This window comes from Strongylocentrotus purpuratus, unplaced genomic scaffold, assembly GCF_000002235.5.
Source record: "Strongylocentrotus purpuratus isolate Spur 01 unplaced genomic scaffold, Spur_5.0 spur5_scaffold_1, whole genome shotgun sequence".
Lineage (NCBI taxonomy): Eukaryota > Metazoa > Echinodermata > Echinoidea > Camarodonta > Strongylocentrotidae > Strongylocentrotus > Strongylocentrotus purpuratus.
The window spans coordinates 28,283,135-28,306,943 of NW_022145594.1; the positions used below are offsets into that span (position 1 = coordinate 28,283,135).

At 38.1% G+C, this 23,809-nt stretch overlaps 2 protein-coding genes across 2 annotated transcripts in view; both read right to left on the reverse strand.

Moving 5' to 3' along the window:
• LOC589327 (sushi domain-containing protein 2) overlaps positions 1 to 9,744 on the reverse strand; it is a 38,804-nt gene extending 29,060 nt beyond the window's left edge. Inside the window, exons 1-2 of the mRNA XM_030977967.1 lie at positions 9,454 to 9,744; positions 1,061 to 1,179 (exon numbers count right to left, since the gene is read on the reverse strand). Coding sequence (XP_030833827.1) covers positions 1,061 to 1,179; positions 9,454 to 9,541 — 207 coding nt within the window. The 5' untranslated portion in view covers positions 9,542 to 9,744. The remainder of the gene's footprint in view (positions 1 to 1,060; positions 1,180 to 9,453) is intronic.
• Positions 9,745 to 12,041: 2,297 nt separating this feature from the next.
• Positions 12,042 to 23,809, reverse strand: part of LOC115918445 — a 28,826-nt gene continuing 17,058 nt past the window's right edge. The window contains exons 13-17 of the mRNA XM_030978664.1: positions 22,882 to 23,069; positions 21,225 to 21,622; positions 18,695 to 18,797; positions 17,294 to 17,510; positions 12,042 to 13,450 (exon numbers count right to left, since the gene is read on the reverse strand). Of these exons, the coding sequence (XP_030834524.1) occupies positions 13,257 to 13,450; positions 17,294 to 17,510; positions 18,695 to 18,797; positions 21,225 to 21,622; positions 22,882 to 23,069 (1,100 nt within the window). The 3' untranslated portion in view covers positions 12,042 to 13,256. The remainder of the gene's footprint in view (positions 13,451 to 17,293; positions 17,511 to 18,694; positions 18,798 to 21,224; positions 21,623 to 22,881; positions 23,070 to 23,809) is intronic.

Here is a 23,809-nt window from a genome sequence, read left to right on the forward strand (position 1 = left end):
ATGGTCAACAAATATCAGACTGCTGTCCACATTTATTCACAAATCAAAATAAGTGCTCTCTTTTGTTGGCGTTTTGAGGTATCAAATCACATCACGTGACCTTGCAATGTTCATCAAAAGAAAGTTCATATATTACCCTTTTGAATGATACATAGTACAATAATGTAGTACATCAACAAAAATGTCTGCATTTTTTGGAAAATAAAATCTTGAACAAATTAACATTACTGCAAAATAACCTCAGCAGTTGCTAATACCTACTAAAAAAACTGAAAATTTAACGGTCAAAAACGTGTACCGAATGCCACTTTTTACTATTAAAACTTATGGCAGGTTTATAAATGTTATTTTCTGCACTCACTATTTTACGCAAATTGGCGTTTCAGCCCTATTTCACGCATGCAAAAGAGACCCACTGCCCCTTGGATGTCACAGTTTGTCAGAATGTTATTATTATACTAAGATCAAGTTATGTTCACATGTAATAACATGTACAATTCTTTGTACACTGCCGGTTTATTTATACAATAAATTGAACTGTTTTTTAACATATTTTCTTATTATATATGTTTATAAAGCGCCAATGGCTATACTCGCGGCTCCTACGAGCGTCTATTGCATTTTTACATGGCATTTTCTCCCACAGTAAGCAACCGTACGCAACCGTAAGCAACCCTACGCCAGGCCTACGCAACCGTAAGCAACCCTACGCCAGGCCTACGCAACCGTACGTAACCCTACGCCAATTGCCTACGCCGAAGGTACGCGGTGCCTACGCACAGGGTACGTAACTATACGCCGATCGTACGCAAGCCTACGCATAACCTACGCAGGGACTACGCCGAAGCATCAATTTATTCATGAGTACGCAGCTTAACTTCGGCGTAGTCGGTACGCAACACTACGCAACTCTACGCAGATCCGGTGTGAAAGGGGCTTAATTCGGAGGCTGCCAACTGACAGCTCCACTCCACAGGCACCATAGTGGGGGAGGGCGAGCAATGGCCAAACAGGAAGAAAAAAGTGTTAAAATGTCGTAATCTTAAGTAGGTATACTTACATATAATGTGCTGTGGTATTTCCCACCGAAAGGAAAGGCTCTGTCCAATGTCACGCGTAGTGCAAAGTCATTCTGTTTGCTGAGTGCAGTATCAGCATTGCCGGTGCCATAAGGGTATACTAGCGAGGAAGAAAAAGAAATGACTAACGATTATTTCTTATTTTATGAAATAAGGAAACGCAAAAAGCGTCCTACACGAGTCCACACTTATCTTATTCCCATAGATTAATACAGGGCGATTACTTTCACCTCTGCCAGAGCTCAAATTTTGCCTTAAAGTCCCCGTTTGTAACGCTTTTGTCGAGCAGAAAAAGCTAAGGAATTCCATATGAATATAATAATAAGGAACACGGAAGGCTACCCTAACTCCCTAATTCCTAAGTCAACCGTATTCATAACGTCAACCCTGGAGCAAACGCTATACCTAACGCTAACCTTGACCCTCACTTACAGGTACTATGCCTATGTCCCATTTGCAGCCCCCCCCCCCCCCTCAAAAAAAAAAAAAAATAAATAAATAAAAATAGAAAATAAATATTAAAAAAATAAAAAAAATAAAATAATAATAATAATCTAAAAAAAAAAAAAAATTAAAAAAATGAAAAGGTTCAATTCCAACGGCATTTGAAAGATAATACACATTTAGAAGTTCCTTCAAAACAAAATGGCTTTGAAATGTCTTTTTTTTGTGGGAAAATGACGAATCTACTTTAAGGATTGCAATCCTTTAGTGAACAGTCTGATTTTCAGACCCTTGTAGCGAGTGGTGAACGTCTTGTGATGCGCAAAGATTCAATCAGTTTAATTCTGGCCTTTACTATAAGTGGGTTATTGGTGTAAACAAATGCTTATGTCCCCTTCACAGCTCATTTTAAGTATGTTATTACCACATAAAAATGAAGTCAGTCACTAAATTGTGTCCGACAGTAAAGTCTTAAAAGTAAACGGGTTTCCTTGCAAAATGTGAGTAGTAGGACACTGCTAACGTTTAAATTATACATATAGGACATGCGTGACATATTCATAATTCCTGCAAACTTGTACAGAATTTGATGTTGGCTGCAAATGGGACATAGTACCTTTAAAACCCAATTGCACTCTAACGCTGACCCTTAACTTTTGACGAAATAAAGCTTTGAGCAATTGTCGCTGGAATAAATGTAGGAGCACGTGCAGGTAAAGAAGAGAGCAGGAGTGGTGAAATTTATGTTTTAATTTCTATCCATATTGAAGACACTTTTCGTATCGATATAAATCTAAGTGGTACTGTTGACTTTAGCCTGATATAAATCTATTCAAATGGGTTCGAATCATTCACGTAGAATAAACACTTAACGGTCGCTCAAAGGTCAATCGTGTTGTTGATAAGTTTTGTTTTGTACCAAATTCAAATATTCAAAATGTGTACGGATCCTGGACATTGGACCACTAACGTACGTGAACAAGATAGTCATTGCTAAAAGTAGCTCAAATATTTTTGTCTCATCAAGCCTATAGATAAAGATTGAAGATAAATTTAGTAGGCTTACTGGCGGTGCGATTAATTTGTGATTGAAGCTGTCTCGGAATTATTAAGAAACTTTCGTTTTGTAGTACGTATACTATCTGATATGCATGAGCATCGACCTACGGAATAAGGTTTCGGAATCCTAATAATAATAATAGTACTAATAATAGTATTGATAATACTACTAATAATTATAATGATAATAATAACAATAATACAATTTGTATAAAGCCATAACGAGATTTAAATGGCATTAAAACAAGAGCAAAAGATACTGTAAGAACAAAATAAGATTGAATCCAATTAGAATAAAGATACATGTACAAAGAGAAGCAGGGGATTTGAAGCTTCTCAGGATACTGACACATTGGAAGAACCGCACATAGATATGAGTAAGTGGCACTACACACATACAGTTTGAGCAAAATTTGGTCCAAATGTTTAAACAATATCTTAAGATATACTTTTGACTGCCAAGCATTTTTTTTATCATTGTATGATACTCTTGAAGAGAAGGTTGAGTTCTGGGAAGAGGTGACAAATAATTTGTAAGCGTTATCATTGTATTATGCAAGTGTGGAAGAACATCAGATAAAAAAATGTTCCCTGAAAAGCATGGCTCATCAAATACCTAATATATGGCATGTAACATCATAACAATCTGGACGGATTCTTATGCCACATATTCGTGTAGTCCCATATTTGTGTGTTCAGTGCTGGTAATTTACCAAGACTGGGCCAAATTTCTTAACATTTTGATGATTCCAGAGCCTTGCAGTACACACCAATACTTTTATGCAAAGATGAGCAACCGTTTTCTGAACGATTCCACAACGTTTCTTTCACAATGCAATCACATGACCAGAACTCAACTTTATCTTTAAATATAGAAGAAAATGCAGACAAAAAATACTGGAGAAAAAAAAAGTTATTTTCACATTTACCAGAACTCAGACATGTCTACATTCTCTCAAAATATTGTGCAGTTAATACGTTAATGGCAAATGTTACACATCAGGCGCGGATCCAGGATTTTCCAATAGGGGGGGCCGGAAATTTGAAAATTGCGCAGACCGTTTTTTCAAGGTCATATTAGAAGCACCATACCGGTACAATTTTTCACATTTTCATCGAGGGGGGGGGGGGGGGGCTATAGCCTCTTGCCCGAAAAAAAAGTAATTTTCTGGTTTCACAATAATTCGGCTAGTGAGCGAGGCAAGCGAGCAACAATTTGAGCATAATATGTATTTTGTGAAAGTGTTATTTATCACCCCCCCCCCATTACGCGCGAAGCGCGGAAAGCTTTGACCTTTCATTAATTATTAGAGAAAGAAGACGATTTGTTGTACCATTCTCGACTCGCAGGCTATTCCTTGTCTGAATTCAGTTTTCCCCCTCCCGCGCAAAGCGCAGAAGCTTAAAGTTTCATTAAATTATTAGAGAAAGAAGACTATTCGTTGTACCGTTCTCGACTCTTAATCCTTGTTTGAATCCAGTTCCTCCCCTCCTGCGCGAAGCGTGGAAGCTTTTACCTTTCATTAATTATTAGAGAAAGAAGACGATTCGTTGTACCATTCTCGACTCTCAATCCTTGTCTGAATTCAGTTTCCTCCCGCCCGCTTGAAGCGCGGAAGCTTTGACCTTTCATTAATTATTAGAGAAAGAAGATGATTCGTTATTCCATTCTCGACTCTTAATCCTTGTCTGAATTCAGTTTCCCCCTCCTACGCTTTGCGCGGAAGCTTAATAATAATAATAATAATTATTATAAAGCGCAACATATCCATCTCTAGAGATGCTCAAGGCGCATACAAATAATTTAAATTAATATTCAACATACTTAAGAAAATACTTAAAAAATATTAAATGTTAACCTGCATTAGATCATACAAGTTCATGGTGCCAAGGTACATACAATGTGGCACAATGTTATTGTTTGTTTTGCATGCATTGTATAAAAAGAACATTGAAATTTAACAATATGCATTGAGCATCAGGTGAGTTTTAAGCCCAGTTTTGAAAGTAGAGAGAGTGTTGGCCGTCTGAATAGAGAAAGGTAACTTATTCCACAAAGAAGGAGCTGCTGATGCAAATGCTCTATCCCCCCAATTTCTTTTGGTATACGTATTTCTTTAAGTCTAATATTATGTGATGAACGTAAACCAGAACGACCTGCGGAGTGTGGTGATAGAAGGGATTATATATATTCTGGAGCTAGATCAGTTAGTGCATGATAGGTTAAGAGTAGAATTAACGTTTCATTAAATTATTAGAGAAAGAAGACGATTCGTTGTACCGTCATCGACTCTTTATCCTTGTCTGAATTGAGTTACCCCCTCCCCTCCTCCTCCTCCTTCCGCGCGAAGCGCGGAGGCTTTGACGGTTCATTAAATTATTAGAGGAAGAAGACGAATCGTTGTACCATTCTCGTCTCTTAATCCTCGTTTGAATTCAGTTTTCCTCCTTCCGCGCGAAGCGCTAAAACTTTGACGTTTCATTAAATTATTAGAGAAAGAAGATGATTCGTTGTTCTATTCTCGACTCTAAATCCTTGTCTGAATTCAGTTTTCTCCGGCTCGCGCGTAGCGCGTAAACTTCTGACGTTTAATTAAACTATTAGAGAAAGAAGATGATTCGTTTTACCATTCTCGACTCTTAATCCTTGTCTGAATTCAGTTTCCTTTCGTCCGCGCGAAGCGCTGAAGCTTTGACATTTCATAAAATTATTAGAGAAAGAAAACGATTTGTTGTACCGTTCTCGACTTGTCAGAATTTTCATTTTTTTTTCTTTGTCTGCTCCTTTTTCGTCCTATGTCCTCTTACTGCCCCTACCGCCCCTGGCTACGCGCCTGCTTTAAAGGGAAAATGAAACAATCATGATTGTGATAGCACACAATTAGGTTAGTAGAAATGAAAGGGAAAAAAGATCTATTACACCAATCATGTATAAATCACGGCCGGGAGCGTCATATAGTTTTGTGTTATCGGGCGAGGGCCGGGGCGTAGGGACCAAGCGAGATTTTGCAATGTTGAATGCTGAAATTATGCATTCTAGAAAATCCCTTAGCCCAATATGTACGTTCTTTCCGCTATATTTCTTTCTAGCTATATTTCTAAATTTTCTGGGGGGCTTGTCCCCCTATCGGGCCCAGGATTGCCGCCCCTGTCCATGATTACTACCAACATGAGTTCAAATACTGAAGCGAGTTGGTATGAGCTGAATCGAAATGAAGGGCAAAATAAGAGTTGTGAAGCGGCCCTACCGTTAGTTTATAATTTGACTGTCGAGTATATAACTTCTATTTAAAAGACATCCAAAATATTGTGCCCTTTTCAAATTTCTCACTAAAGAGTGATGACCTTTGCTACAGGGGCTGTTCTTAACGTTTAACTTTGAATCCGCGGCTCGAGATTTTATGCGGCCGGCCCGGCCCCCCTCTATTCAATAACGTTTGCCAAGCCTTCTGGAATGACCCCAAATCTCCCGATTCCAGTTTTCCCTTATTCGTCGTTACTGTCACTTAGCGCCATTTCCTTGTCTTTCCCCCTTTCTCACCCGACTTTTCTCCCTCCCTCCCTCCCTCTCAGTTTTATCTAGGGTACGCTCACGGTTCCCTCTCTTTGAAAGCACCCCTCTATCTCCGGTGTGTAAAGTCAGTACGGGCCGGATTTGTGTGTATTACGGGCCGGACTTTGTTGCGTGAAAAGTAACTCTTTATCGGAAATTTTGGGAAAACAAATTCGGTCCCTCCGACCCCGGAGTGGAAGGGAGGGGGAGGGGGGGGGGGCTTTCTTCTTTATCTTTTCTCTTCTCTTTTCTTCTTTTTTCCTTTCTCTTCTCCTCTCCTTTTCTCTTCTCCTTTCTTTTTTCTCTTCTTTTCTTCCTCTTTTTTTTTTCTTCATTTTTTTTGCGCCGCCAATAGGGGGGGCCGCGGCCGTTTCGGCCCCCCCTGGATCCGCCACTGCACATGAGATCATAACTGGAGATCTTAAAGCTCCCCTCACTTCTGATACACTTTTGGAGAAACCGACTAAACATCCCTTTAGCATCTATTTTTATGAACTATTTACACTATCAAACTAAACTGGAAATCATATTTGCATATCTCATTAAAAGAAAAACGTAATGAGTCGACGGATTATACACACAGCTGAACAGTAGGCACTGTCAATTTGATACCCTTATAATTTCGTTGTTCATTTGAAACTGATAACGATAATTAAAATAATGCGTTCTTGTAAAGCGCATAGAACATTATGATATAACGTCCCTATGCGTTTCCAAAGAACTTTAGAAATGATTACCCTAGCTTTAGCTCCGGCAGCCGTTCTCAGCGCACAGTGCATTTCAAGGAGTAATCCTACCAGGTACCCATTTACCTCACCTGGGTGGAGTGTGGCAAGTGTAGATTAACGTCTTGCCAAAGGACGTGTCCATAACTTTAAATCAAAGAAAGGTTACTATTTACTAATATCCATTTGTGAATGCTTCATTCCTTACCTCTTATCCGATTTCCGTGTATTTACCCCCCCCCCTTCTTTTTTTCGTTTTCGAGAAGTATTATAAATGAACCAGCGACTGAGCGTTCATCTCTGCGCAATATGACAATGGTTGGCGCACGAATAACGTTGTGGTGCTTTACCAAAACCTCACCTCGGTGGCAATTATGCACTCCTGTGTCCGGCGCTTTTATGACCCACTAAAATTTGGACATATTCTGTAAACTCTCGTTGCATTCCATTCTGATGAATCCTTTTAAGTCTCTTATTCCTTGTTTGTTTATTTTTCCTTCCTTCCTTCCTTCCTTCCTTCCTTCCTTCCTTCCTTCCTTTCTTTCTTTCTTGCATTCTTCTTATATTATCATGCTTCAATTCTACTCAGTGTAGCTAGAGCCTATTTCTTTTATAAACTGAAAGAAATAAAGAATGTTCTTACATATATATTTATAAGAAAGTAGGGCTTTGTGACTTTGTTAAATTGTGTTTGGCTCGTGTCATTTTCATGTTTTTGTTTCAAAGCCAGATGTGAAGCCAAATATTTGATATGTAATCCATACATGAATATTAATTTCTGATGAATGTAATTGAAAATAGCAGTAATGTAACTAAACGGCCCAACAGGGCACGTGCCTCTTCAATCTAATGAAGAAGGAGGAAAAGAGAAAGGGGAGAAAATAAAAGGGAGGGGGGGGGGGAGGACGAGAATGGAAGCGGATGGAACCCCTCCCCGCACACCCTGCCCTATCAGCGAGCCTTACAAATTCGCATCTCATATGTCGAGTAAGCCCCCTGCCTCCAGCCACACCCTCCCCAACCACACCTCTCCCCTATCCACAATTCTTCGCACACTTACGGTATCCTCGATCGCTCAAACCAGTTTTTAACATGTGAACCTATGGGTATTTCACCAAGACTGAACTATTTCCCCGGTAACCATGGTAACTGGTATTTTGCCGGGATTTTAGAACTATTATTTTAGAACTATTACATGGGTTTGGTATTTTACCGTGAATTTTATAGGATTAGTTTAAGTTTATGAATGCAATTTCGACCATTCAGATGGCTGGATTTCTTAAGTGAGGTATATAATATAAATTAATTGCCCAATAGTTGGGCACATTAACATCCTCATAATCGGGTAATTTACTCCACTAACTATCATGTTAATGATAGTGTAGTAGAATAAATAAGAAAGGAAGTTGTGAGGGTATTCATGATATGCATCCAATATATATAAGAGGAAGGGTAGTTTCCTCACATATACACTGATGTACACATTTGTTTCTTATGATTCAATGGACCTGTTAAAAGAAAAAAATCTACCTGACTAGGTGGACCCATATTTTGTGCTTGGGAAAGTCTTTATGATCGTAATCATCACAATCACGTTCACGCATATATTCGTAACAGTAAATAGTGCGAGCCTTTATCTGAGCATGGTATAACGGAACATGTGTGTTTAATACTCATCTTTAAGAACCTCATGGCTTTGTCATTCTCTTCGAGATCGAAAGGATGAAAGTAATTATCATCATGCATTCAATAATCATTGAGTTAAATGACCCCTATAGTAAACGCCGTGCATGTGACAAAACCGTAACGTCCACCATTTGATAATAGGGACTTTTAGATTTGCACAACGACAACGTGGTTTGATACGATCGACGTCCTTTTAATGCACTGCCATGAATGGACGTCACACGTGTCAGTCCACGCAAATCTAAAAGTCCCTATTGTCAGTCTATCTCTCCCCTTTTAACACAACTCATTTTTTTCTTGTCCGGTTTGAAGGGTTGACGATTTTCAGATTTTCTAAAAATTTAGTGGTTTGATGATTTCCTCTATCTTTATGCTTTCTCCACTGTCAATAATTCCATGGATCATCGTGAGCACTAATGCTTTAGGTGAAGATGTCATAGTTTTACATAAAGGGTCATACTCCTGAAAACCATGCCACTTATTGTTTCCCCCAAGTTCACAAGCTACAATTGATTTGTATTTGCCGAGTGTATATTTTGTTTGCTGTAGGTTACGTTCATCTGACAATTTTTTCTTCCAAATTAAAATCAAGTACATTTATCTTTTTAGCCGTACTTATTCTTTATTCTGACATCCTGGGATGCTGAGTATTTCTCTACAGCACTTTGCGGAAATTCTTATGAGGGAATAATGCATGGTCACCATGTCATTTTAAATTTTGCTATAAATGAACTGGTTTATTTTTCGAAATTTATAATAGCGTTCTACTGTTTCTACAGATCGATTCGTTTGACTTACAAGTAGGCCTGCAGATGATTTCTATTTGTGAAAATGAATGATGAACTTGCGACTCGATCAATATAAACATTAAAATGGAGACATGTGTTATTCATCATTTTTTACTCACATTCAGCTTGAGACTCGGCAGCCCAGGTTAAACATAACATTAAAACAAGACGAGTACAAAATGAGTTCTTTCTCCTCTCGCCAATCATGATGACAACTTAAGATTTCAGACAGATTCCAAAAGACGGATGCATAAATTTACAGTCTCAGGTTGAAATATTCCAATTGGTTGCTTAAACACATCTTGATATAGCTTCCCTGCGTACAAGACCATACGCCGAAATCAGTATTTGGCGGGGCAGTGTTCGTTGGCGCCTGCGAAAAATACGTTTTCTCGTTGGTAATATGCAGACGACGCGATTTGATCGGTTCTGATTCGATCATAAAGAATGTTCTGAAAGGGAGAAAGGAAAACAAGTGTTGGGCAAATACAGGCCTACGTGAAGGTAAGAGGGCAAGTAAGCGGACTTTGGTAAATCAGCAAACAATTATCAATTGTTATTATGATCAGTTTGATTTGGAAGTAGTGAGTGTATTATGGGCGGATCACGATGCAAACAATTATACAAAATCTCCTTTGTTTCTGTAGGTGAGAACGCCCGTATAGTAATTAATAACATGAAAGAATGTTATGGAATTCATTACATACGGAAATGGGATTTTTGCGTGTAGGTCACTGAATTAAACTACTTTCTGCCACGCGTCCCCATTTCTACTTTGTACATGTCATATAGGTAATACTAGTTACAACGTGAAGTTTTATTTTGTTATCGAAATATTATTAAACGGCTCTGGCATTTGATTTCGAGTATTACTGTCATGATTGGCTGTATGGCTAATTTTCCCTTTTTACACGCATGGAAACAGTGCAAAACTTCATATATGAACAATAAAAACAAAATGACAATGTATTTATTTTTATACAATCATTGAATAGTGTATAGCGACATTTTTTGTTGAATCATAGAAAAGATGATAGAAATGTCATTAAGCAATGAGTTAAATATATAATTACACTCGCCATCATATTTGCATAACATACCCTTATCATTAGCGGATGCGCGGGGGGGGGGGGGGGAGGGGTTGAAAGCGGGATTTTTGATGTGTCGTCTCTTCGAATCTTCATGTGTTTGTTTCTCTTGTTTCTCTCGCTTGCTAGAGATTTCTTTCTAGCGCTTGAACCCTTTTTTCTAAAAAAAAGATATCTGCAGCTGCCATTAAAAAAAAAAAAAAAAAACCTTCCTTCTGATTTAAGGCTAGAGAAATTCAAGTTGCCCGTTGCGGTGTTTTGTGTAGCGCCACCTACGTCTTCCAACAACATAATAAAATCAAAGTCCAAATTCCATCAACTGTCGGCCTTATTTTATGAACCTGTGTCTTTCACTTTGGGTAACACTATGATTCGCTAATAGTCGCCTTCACTTGTAAATATAACTATATTAATATAAGTATATTTACATTGAAAGTTCAACGGTTAAATAAACATCTTTAGTCAGATAATGATGATGGCGGTTGTTGACTTTGCTTTAAAATATCATACGAAATAATTATCACATTAAATTGCATTGCACCTGTCTTCATCTAATATCTTTGTTTATACATTGTCAATATCAATTCATGCTGTGTTGTCTGACTAACGAGCAGCTGAATGACAGGGGCGATGCACACTGGTAGTTTTGCTTTTGAATCAATCACCAATATTTTTCAGGACCTCCATTGCAAAAAAGTAAAAAAAAAAACTATAATAAGACATTATTTAAGCCTGTCTGCACTAGTTTGACCATTAGGAATTAGACTCCCCTGCATTGTCACTGACATGTGATTATCTCACTAATATCAGCTCTCAATCAACATTATTAAAACATGAAACGTCATTTGTAGCCCTGGCCCTGGTCCATACTTTAGTAACGAAAATAAAGCCAGGAGTAACTGGCAGGCGCGGATCCAGGATTTCTCAGGGGAGGGGGCCCATTTTTTAATTTTTGTTTGCTCCCGAAAATTTGAAAATCGCGCCAGCCGAAAACGAAAAGTCGTTCAGGTGGGGGGGGGGGGGGGGGGAGGGGGGGGGGGGGGGGGGGTAGTGAGCACATTTTTTTTTTGGCCCTCGAAAATTTGAAATGTGCACCCCCCCCCCCCCCATCCCCCCCAAAAAGCTAAAAATCACGTGTTTTTACACGTTTTTTTCCCAGGGGGGGGGGGGGTGAGATGCCCCCCCCCCCTGGATCCGCCACTGGTAACTGGAAAATGTCTTTAGAGAGATTTTTAAAAACTGTGTTGCTGTTGTTATTGTTGAATAGAGAACAAATATTGGAACAAATATAAAATTAGTTCGAAAAACTACCTGGTACAGTTGCTCGTTGGTTGTAACCGCTTACAAATGTACATATTCATGAATCTATCATTTTTATTGGGTTTTCCTGATACATGCTGCATCTATTCTTTTTTCTCATTTCCTCTGATTTCATGGCAACCAACGGATTTTCTGTTGTATGATTAGCAGGTAACTTCTTTCTCGGTGGATAATGCATTAGCAAAGCGTATACAACTCAGTTACTAAAATCGGATAGAAAATAAATCTACCCAGGCTCCTGTAAGCACACACACAAAAAAGGAAAACTGCAAAGAAAACAAAATCAAGACACAATAGCATAAGCGGGAAAAGTTAAATTTTAATCATATTTCAACAATCTACTGTTATTGTCGATTGTAAAGAATAGATGAAAAACTATTGAATCTCATCATCCTTAGAAGCCCAAAAAATTCAAAGTCATATGAGTAGCCAAGCTGTCTGTTGTATTATATATTTCTACGTCATATATGAATTTTAATTATAATATACATCGCATAACACATGTATCTTACCAGTTACAAGGTAACCGACATATATGCTAACGGTATAGCCACAATAAGGGTGCAACTATCCTACCTACATTGTACGCATCTCTCCTGGAAACACAAAGTCATTTAATCAAATGTCCTGTGGCCTGAAATGTTGGGTCATATGGGTTCTTCATCAGGCAGCAACTTTTATTTGAATTTCATTTGTGTTGGCTGTGTGAGAATGGCACTAGAGGGCCAAATTACCACTTTTGGCTGTTACCCATTTGCACTTTGAAGATGTTTTTCTTCTTCATAAGGTGTTACCATGAAATTACACAAGATATGCCATATCTTTTCATACTGAATAACACTTAGTTTTAAGTTGCTAAAGAACCTCAGGTACAATTGTGATCGATGTATGCGAACCTGATATACAATCATTAACCACATGTCACGTATACAAAGGTTGTCGTTCATTGCATTGCTTATATTCAAAATTGAATTTTGACTTTGTTAATTCCTTCATTTGAATGAATGGAAACTATTTTGTTTCCTGTCTCAATAAGGTTTATCGTGCCGATATTTTGCATTACGCAAGCAAATATCAAATAAAAGAAGATTAGATTTTTCTCTGGATTATTCCTTCCTTGCGAAAAAGAGAAGGAAAAGAAAGAACGAAAACAAAGAAAGAAAAGAAGAGTCATGCTCTGGTTTGAGACTCGAGTCAAATAACGATAATGCACTCAAATAAAAGATCAGACCTGAATACCTGATATAGTTCAAAAATCTGTATTCGTATCCATTAGCCCAGTCAATAGGTTTTGCTCGGGTTCGTGGTCCACTTTCATTAGTTGGTTCATTAGAGAAATAACCCATTGACTACGTTACCCAGGGACTCCTGCATTAAACCTGAATGAACGGGTTCAAAAAGTACAATCTTGTTGATCTTTGGCCATTTTCATATAATTATGATAAATAAAACTAATAGCAATACGATGGAGGTTTATAATATTATCGATATATTGGACTGTTGTACAATTCCATTTAGATTTCTTCTTGCTCATCTAGGAGACGAGCAGACCCTTCCTTGTACCCTGCCGGTGCGGCAGAGATCTTGCTGAATTTCCGTAGGACCACAGCCATCATGGCGGCCATTGCCATGAAACCGGTTGCCATGGCAGCCATGGCAACAATCCACGGGTTGAAAGCATTGGTAACATCTTGTTGCGTTGAAGCGCCTGTGGGAAATGAACAGCAACGTGGGATGAAATAAAAAGAAGAAGAAGAGGATGAAAAAAGAAATACAGAGGAGTAGGAGGAGAAGTAAGATGAGGGGTGAAGGAGGAGGAAAACATTATCGGTCTAGGGAATGAATACATAACGCCGTTGCTAGAAAATGTAAGCACTTTGTTATTTTTGACGATAAGTGATTATCACAATCTAGTAGGAGAAATACTGTTTAGTGATATATATTATTCCGACTACATTATCCCAACTCAAAGGGGGTGTAGCATGATGAGACAATAGGGACTTTTAGATTTGCGTGGACTGATACGTGTGACGTCCTTCCAAGGCAGTGCATTAAAAGGACGTCGACCGTAGCAATCCCCATTGTCTTCGTGCGAATCTCCCTATTGTGTCATTCTCGTGGCCTGACTCGGGGCCAATCGGGTATAATACGACTACGGACGACGCGAGCGCAGTATTAGGGACTTTTAGATTTGCGTGGACTGATACGTGTGACGTCCATTCAAGGCAGTGCATTAACAGGGCGTCGATCGTAGCAATCCCCATTGTCTTCGTGCGAATCTAAAAGTCCCTAATCACGTGCGTGCAACATACGCGTAACCGAGGCGTCATGAGAACTTCGGTCTGTTTCGCGAACGCTACCGTTAATCAAGTCCATTCGTTTACGTGCAGTTGTCCTAAAGAAGTTGTAGATGGCATTACCCAGTATGTGCCATGCTACACCCCCTAGTTTCCCCTAAAGTGCAGGTAATGTTCTCTGAGTGAGCCTTGTCCCGAATATTGGTGGGGCACACTGATGCAACTCAATAAACAAGATCACGTCACGTGAGCCATCAGACAAGCAATTTCCACGAACAATAAATATGTCGTACCGATGGTCATGGTATTAATTATTAAATGAACTACTATTTAGATTATTGTTTGTAAACAATCTTTCTTATTACTCTACATTTCATAATCTTGAGTACTATTCTGTTTCATTCTTTTCATTTTACAGCCCACGTCTAGGGTTGTAATGCCGAAAGTTTCAATAAACAAATGTGATTATACTTTATTATCTTGTAGTCTTTCAGATCTTTTGTCCACAACAACACAAAAGACGTCCCGTCAAGTTCAACTGTTGTAGTTTACTTCTGTCGACTTCACCCAATTAAGGCCGGGGGTGGGGGGGGGGGGGCATTTTTATTATAGGCATTTTGCCCCCTCCATGATTTTTCTAATTGTTCGGGATCGCATATGGATGGCGCCCCGCCGATCGCTGACTTTTTTCTTTTGAGTCTTGCGCATCTTTTAAAATATTTTTTCTTGAAATAGAACTACGATTACAAGGTCACGTGACCTTTTGTCTTTGCATGTCAGCCCGAAAATCGCTCATTTTCGTGATTTGTGTACAAAACATATGGAAATGTCAGTTTCCTAAAAACAGATCAAACATTGGTTATTGGGTCTCGTTTAAAGTTTAGGTGATTGTTTTGGGAGTCAAAATAGTTGAATTGTATTTAGAAATGAAATAAAACAACAAAAACAATAAAATACATAAGTTAAAAAACAGTGAAATACATAAGAAATTATCAAAACAAGAGATAACATAAGAAATAAGCTGGCTCTTCCAAATTTGTGTCGTTTTATTATTCTAAATGGTCTAATGAATATATGTAATGAAAAAGAATGCTTAAATATGAGTAATATAGGATTTATGGGTAAAAATGTGATTTTATGACCTTATCTGCATAAATTACCATAAATATGTAAATGAGTAAATTTTTTCAAGAAATTAAAATTATCATAGTGGTCATGCGTGCAAATTTTTCGGAAAATCGGCCGTTTCACGGCCGAGATCTTAAGGGGGAGGGGGCCATAATGCCCCCCCCCCCGCCGGCCGTACTAAGACCTCAAATAGCCCGGCCTTTTTAGGGTTAATGTACACACACATACACACATACACACATATGTTTATATACAGAGGCGACACTCCGGGGGGGGGGGGGGGGGAATTGCGGCGGAAGGTAAAGCACAGTGCCCCCATTTTTTCAAGTACCCCAAAAGTGCCCTTTTAACTTTGTAAGAAGTGTCCCTTTTTACATAAGAAAAGTACTCCTTTTGCTTTTTTGTATACTCACCTCTGATAACTGCTCTTTTATTTTGACACATGCCCCTTTTCCTTCGGCAAGTTCCCATTTTCCTTTGCATTAAGTGCCTTTTCCTTTTTAATAATTACCCTTTTTAACTCAGATAAGCGCACCTTATGTTTTCACTTGTGCCCTTTTCCCTTTCTAATAAGAGCCTATTTCCTAATGATAAGTGCCCCTATTAAAAAAGAACCCTTTTCCCTTGTCATAAATGCCCCTTTTCAGAAGTTGCATCTCTTTACTTCAGATAAGTGCCCCCTCGATCTCCGATAATTGCCCCTTTTCAGATTTGAGAGACACTAGTTTTACTTTGGCAAGTGCCCCCTCCCCTACTGATACGTGTTCTCTTTATCTCTGATGAATGTCCCTTTTCACCTTTAATAACTGCCCTTTATATTTGACACGTGACAGTTGTACTTTTAAATAAATGCTCTTTTCTCTTCTTATAAGTGCTCCTTCCCCTTCTCATGAAAGCCCCTTTCACCTCCGTTAAATGGCTCTATTAAAATTTGATGAGCGCCCCTTTTCTTTCAACTAATCCACATTCGTTTATGAATCGTTTATGAATAATAAATGCCCCTTTTTATGCTGTGTGTGTGTATTGGGTTTTTACAGACGTGTATCAATCACATATGATTATTTGCGATTGGGGATCGACCTTTAAACGTCACCATCCGAAAGACGTGAATCAGTTTCGAACCTGCGTCCTCGGCTGAATCAGTTTGTAACTTCCACTATTAGCTGGATTACAGGCGCACGCCACAACGCCCATAAGTACTACTTTTCATATCTTTTCAGGTGCGGTATGTACCCCTTTTCACCTCTGATAATTTCCCTCTTAGCAATGATACATGCCCCTTTTTCTTTCTAATAAGGAACCTATCCCCTTTTCATAAATGCCCCCTTTTCACCTCTTGTAAACGCCCCTATTAAAACTGGTGAGGTGCTCTTTTTCCGTCGACAAATGCCAATTTTTCCTTCCGATAAGTGCCTTTTTTTCATCCTTGGTGAGTGGCTCCTTTCGTAGGTGTAAGAAGTGGCACATTCTTACCTCTGATAATTACCCTCTGTACTTTGACGTCTTCCTTTTCTCCTCTAATAAGTGTCTTATCCCTTTCGATAAGTGTCCCATTTTACTCTTATCATTAAACGCTTCCTTAATTTCAAGCGACTAAAAACAATTTCCCCTAAAGCTCACTCGCTATGCTTGCTCACATTGCCGGTACTATATCATATATTTATGTTACTTATGTTTTCAGTCTTCTGTTATGGAATATGCTTTTAACCCCATCAGGATTGTTATTATCCTCTTTATAATTTTTCGCACGGTGACCTCACAAATCTTAAAAATTGTCTTCGCTCGCTCTCAAATTAATTTGCAGACCATCACACCTAACTGCAAAGTATAATGCTTCAGCAATATCTTGTATGGTGTATAAAGAAAAACAAATATTAAAATCATCGCTGATAATGTAATCAAAATTTAAGGGTATATACCAATGTCTGAAAGATGTATGTATATTTTCGCTTTGAGATTTCCCTTTGTACCCTTCTTCTTTTTTTGTTGGTGCCCCAACTTTGAAAGTCTCTCCGCCGGCCCTGTATATATATATATATATATATATATATATATATATATACATGAGAGGAAATTACATATCCAATGGATAACGGAATTGCAATCGCGTTGAATTCAAGTATTACCGTTCTCGCTGACGTCATTGCGTAAGACACTACCCTGCCTCTGTGCAGAGCGGACGACGCGCAGAGGTCCTCGCGTGAATCGCTTGGTCTTGAGTTCGCTGCTGACGTCACGCCTCTTTCGCCCCATGATCTCTGAAGAACCGAGGGCGCAGTCATTGTTGCAGACTGAATCATCGTCCTCGTCATCGCATACCAGGAGATTACAGTGGATGTAAATCTAAGAGTATGGAAAGAACAGTAGTTCCATAGGTCTTTCAATACAAGGGAGGGGACAGGGAGGCAACGGTTTAGTTTTTTCCGATCATGAGACTTGACAAGAATTTACTATAGAGATAATAGTGATGAAAAAGTAGGTTGAGTCATGAGAAGAAGAAAGAATGACATGCGATCTTTCTCCTTCTTTGTCTACCAGTCTAGAATGATATCCGTTATAAAAATATGACTCAGATATTATTCCTGAAATGCCCTATTCCATACTGAATTTTTCGTTTTAAACTATGATCATTACAATTATACAATGTGAGTGTGAGTCCAGGTCGAAATGCTAATTTTTGAAATATGAATAAACAATTAGCGAAGTAATAATATCTGACAGTGGTGATCAATTATCTTTCGTGTGTTAGTTTATATATATTATACAGTGTGAGTCAACACAAAGTTTACACCTAGAAAATTGCTAATTATTTTTAAAATCATCTATGAACAGTAAATTAGTATACATCTAATGAAAGAGTGTTTTATCCCGAATCATTTGGTATCATTTTTGTGTGGTATGTGTTTACGCTTGGATGACCCGGAGGCATTGTTTGCGAGAGTGCGAAAATCGCGCCAATGTTGCTTATGTGATATTTGAATAAAACAATTGGGATTTGGGTATTAAATCGGTAATTGCAGATCCAAATAACATCCCTAACAAAATTAATCATGCCACACATATCAAATATCGAATATCAAATATCAACGAACATTTGTGCGCGCGTGCGTGTGTGTGTATGCAATTCATCTCATTTGATACATTCAATTCATTTTCTCACTTTAACCCCACCATAGCACACACTGTAGGCATCACTTTGGCGCAGCGTGAACACATACCACACAAAAATGATACCAAGCAATTTGGGATAAAACGCTTTTTTATAAGATGTATAGTAATTTACTGTTCATAGATGATTTTTAGAATAATTAGCAATTTTCTAGGTGTTAACTTTTTTTTGACTCACATGGTATTATATTTCTAATGTTATTACTGTTGTTATTATTATCATCATTATTATTGTAATTATCGTTATAATTATTATCATTTTTATCATCTTAGCCATTATAATATAAATGATTCAGAATTGTCAACCTTATAAGTTTTGAAGGACGAGGTTAGACAACTTTAAATATAAACAAACTTACCCAATCGTCCTCATCGTCGATGAACCGGATAGTTTTCATCTCTACTCCTATGCGATGGTCTTCCAGGGTGGTGATCTTAGTATTGTCATCGTCAATTGAACAACTAGAGGATACAATCGATTGCAATATTTGGGATTTAATTATATCAACTCTTTTTCCAAATAGAGGGAAACCACAGAAAACAGCTATCATACGTAGAAAAAAAAGATATAAATTCACCAACTATAATGGCGACCTCTTCTTATTTAAGAAACAAAATGAATGTCACACATTGTCTAAACCTTTATGTTCTTGAACAATAAGGACCTTGCCTAGAGAAGGGACATTTTGTAGCTTTGAAAACGATCATATTCATAATATTTTCATCAGTACGGCCCATTGCCTCGATATTGATTTAAAAGGCCAATGGGCCGCAGAATGGCGTTACACTATGCACAGGAAATTCTGCGGACCACTGCTCTGCACTGTAACTAAAATTCAAATTTTCTGAGTTGTTGATGAAGGAATATGCAGATTCTTTTCAAGGGGGTGCGTAAAACAAATGTTAAATCCAAGGATCACCTGTGATTGAAATTTTCGTGAGGAAACAAAGTTTTAGTTTTGAGTAGGCTTACAGAGCAAATGGGAGAGCCACTAGCGTACCGAATCATGAAGGATTCGCGGTCATAAATTACGGCGCGTGGGGGCACGTGACACCGCGGACCAAAATAAACACATTTTTCGGTGCAATGTGGCAAGGAAAATCAGCTATAACATAAAAACAAGCAGAAGATGGCAGCCGAATCTGGTATCAACTTAAAGCTTAGATATCAGAAAAATGATGGTAATAACATTAAAGTAGAAATTCCTCTGGATTTATAAAAAAAAACATGGATAATTAGTCCATTTTCAGTGAATTACCCTATAATATATTACGAATATTGTGTTTCTTTCCATGTTCAACCCATGCATGCAGTGAAATGAACTATCAGGAATATGCGAGAGCACTGTCATATCAATAGCTTAAACACTCAATGTTAAATTGAAATTGAATTTATGAAATAAGTCACCTTTGCACTAAAAATGTGAATATTCAAGATTTTGCAGTTTGAAGAAGTGCATACCGGAATTTAATATTTTAATGAGGTATTCTTCAATGTATTATCTTTCAACTGGGCAAGTAAAAGACAAATCACCAAAAAAGACTTTGGGCGCACTTTGATTTCTCCCTGGCCCACTGAGCGGTGGGCTCGCGGGAGGGGCTCAAGCCCCCTTCTTTTGAGAAAACAAGATTTTAAAGAGAAATAGAAACCAACCAAGGGCAAGGCCCCGGCAAATAAAAATGCCTAAAAAATTGTATATATTCGCTTTGAGGTTTCCCTTTGTAGGTGCCCCATTTTCGCGGAAAGTGACCTTTATTGTTGGTGCTCCCCCTTCCACTTTGAACGACGCTCCACTGCCTCTGGCCTGTTATAACCCATGAGCTTCCCCTGGATCATCCCCTGTATCTCTCGGTCTCCCTACCTATCTTCCTCCAATTTAATTTCCCTCAACCTCCTGACATTCCCCCACTGAGCGAGTTATCCTATATCTGGTGATATATCACTTTACGGTTTCCTTTTTATTTCTCTCTTTACTTTTCAATGAGTGAATAGACGTTTTAATTGCGCATATGGAAATGACACAAATGAAAATCAATTCAACGTCAAATGCTTTTTTTTTTTTACATCTTCAAATATGCAGAACTGGGACCATTATATGTCAATAGCTTCTTCAAAGAGGAATAAAAGAAGTATATCACCAGTAATAAGTTAACCACTGATGTTGTCAAAATTCAATACATTTAACATTTTCTTTAATGAGATTTTTTTCTTTTATATCAAAATAGACCAAAAATATACAATCGCCCGATCGCAAATATTAATATATACACGATCCCTACACACATCCCCCTTGCTCATCCAAATCGCCCCCCCCCCCCTCCCCTCCCCTCTGACGAGGTATGCCTGGTATGCCACTGAGGAGAGCCACCTAAAATATGATACGTCACGGTGTTCTATCAATTATTTAAAACAAATCTTGTTTTTAATCTGATTTTGCTAAGACCTTCACGAATCTGTTTCTCTTTTTTGTTACTCTTGTTATTGTAGCAAACCCAATATCAAGGAGTACTTCTACTTAAGAAACAAAATTCTGGATTTAGCTAATGATGCAATGATAATTATAAACCTTTAGGTCAGTCAGGAACCCCATGACTTTTACAAGCCGATCGCCTGTCTGATTATCAAGATATTTATGATTGGAATAACACATTTTGAAAACCGTTCGCCTGACGGTTTTCATAACACTACAGTCTATTGCGGAAAACGAGTATGGTAAAACCGGTCACTCAAAGATTTTTACTTTTTTGAGGCACTTCTTGATCATTTTGAAGCGCGATTTTTTTAGGGCTTCAATATTTCACCATATCACAGACACTGATAACACGCAGGGTCGTGTATCTCAGATTTAACATTGTTAAACGATCCCTTTAAAGAACAATATTCCCTACCCTTCAGCGATGAATTCAAAGTGGGGATCAGAATCGTATTTCGAATCCGGTGTGGCTCTGCAGGATTGGATCGAAAGGTCGAGGGTGCCGTCTAAAGAGTCCACAGATGCAGCAAAGAACAGGTCCTTATTGAGGCCGATGCTGATAGGGTAAGTATCGTCGACCTTTGTGTAGGTATTATCTGTGTAGATATCGAAGGAGAAGGTGTAGGCACCCTCTTCGACGAGGGTCTTGTCGATGGTGTAGTCAGTGAGCTGGTACTTCATTGATCCGACGCGCTGACTTCTATTGTACGAGCATGAAAGCGGAATCTCGACGGCATATTGGCGACTAATGCCGCTGTCATCATCATAGCGGTTGCTGACGTGATTGGTGTACGTCTCAGTTTCGTCATCTTCCTAGAAGAAGAAGAACGGAGATTTAACAACTATTAGATTAAAAAAAAAAGTAGGCTGACAGCCCAGGAGACCGGCAGCCTACCAGACGCAGCTTCTGAGATCGACATTTCGAGTTTCGAGTGCTGTAACCTAAACAAATTATATAATCAAGAGAATAATATGCATGCTAGTCGGGGAAATGTGAGTTCTCTAAAGAAATCATGTCAGCTGATCAAGCAATTGAGTTACACTAGACACTATAATTTGTAAAAAAAGAAATATTTAAGGTGACCTTTGATTTTTTCCTTCTCTAATACTTTTTCTTGTTCTTTTGTTTCTATTTTTCCAGTATATAAACAGGCCTATTCGAATAAATTAAGAAATCACTATCGCGTGACGAACTTATTGAACTTAACTAAACAATACATTTGCAGTTAAGAAACTGTTAGGAGTTGCTCAGGTGGGAACTTACTTGTTGTGTTGTGTCTAAATATACAACTTGAGATATTTTTAAGCATTTCCCCATTTCTTCTGCGACCTAGCCCCATGGGCATTCTCCAAATTGCTTGTACTTATTGCGACTTTAAAACAATGCAAAGGATGATGCAGGGTTACATTATCTACGGGCACTGGCCAATAACATGATCGCAGGTTTGTCCACATTATCACTTCACAACCCTTTAAAATCTAAAAACCATTGCAAGTGTCCCGGCCCCGGCAAGCGGGAAAGATTACTTTCAGAGGCGATACTCTAGTAATAAAGAAACGCTTAGTATATTTGGTAATCAGTTGTGCACAACAACGTTGGTGGATAATGACCATCTCACGAAGAAAATTATGTAATGTCCTTCACTACACTGAGATTTACTTCATGCCATTTCATAGTATCATAAACATTTGAGGGACTGTTTCCTGTAAATTTCACTGGAAGCTAATGCTATAGTAACCAAAGCAGACCATTACAAATATTTCATGTTTAAGGGAGGAGGATGGTACCAGATGCTGTACTTCTTCACTCTTAACATTTTCTGAGAATAGGAAAATAAAGAATATTTGTCTTTTACATCTTGCGATCTATTTTTATAAAAAGAAATTGACAAAAAAACAAAAACATTTGGAAATAAATGAATAAATACATAAATAAATAAATAAATAATTGAATAGATAACAAAAGGAATAAATACGTCAATATATGAATGGATAAATAAACGAATATATAGATAAATACCAATAAAACAAGCAACAAAAATCAGCAAAAAGACAATCAAACGAAATATTACCGTCATGACCGTTCCGCATGCGTTAAGGTTGGTGGTGAGTTTGATTATCGGCCCATCCTCTTCTCCTACGCACTGCTGGCCATTAGTGTCATCATTGAATCCGACATTTGAACCTTCCATACCCCCCGTCAGCAGACTTTTGGGGATCTCAACAATCATCTGGGTGTCGTTGCATGTCAGGGTGATTCCTTCAGTGTCGAATTACGTGGACAAAAAATTATATGTTTATACACTGTTGGTCATAATGGTTGAATAATCTTTTTTTACCCCAATTTATGGAATGGTTTAGACAGTGATTTATTCCTTATAGATCTAGATAATAGCATACATTCTCAGATTTTATTGAATAATAATTTGCGACTGTTTTGTTTTGCATGACTGCTAAATCATGTGTGTGCTATCATACTTATCAACTAGGGGACCTACGTCCTTAAGTCATAACTGACAGTAATGAGGATTAATGCCTCACAAAATGGCACTAATATAGCACATCGACACGGTTTCGATCCTGGGGCCTCACAGTTACGGGGCCATTGCTTTGCCACTGAATCATGACTGTACGCAGCGGGGGCTAGGGTAGGGGGCAGCCCCCACAAATAAAAGAAGATGCAATAAGTTATCAATAATAATAGCAAACACATGCTTTAGTAGTTACGCAAAAAAAAACACTCGCAAATTATTATTCAATAAAATCTGAGAATGTACACTATTATCTAAATCTATTAGGAATAAATAATTTGTTTAAGTCATTACATAAATTGGGGTAAAAATTAATAATTCAACCATTATGACAAACTGTGTATATACGTATATATATATATATAAATAGTAGAATTTGAATAGAGAGATAAATAAAAAGATAAATGAATAAATGAATAAACAAATTAATAAATCGATAACAACAAATCATAGATGAAGAATAAGTGAA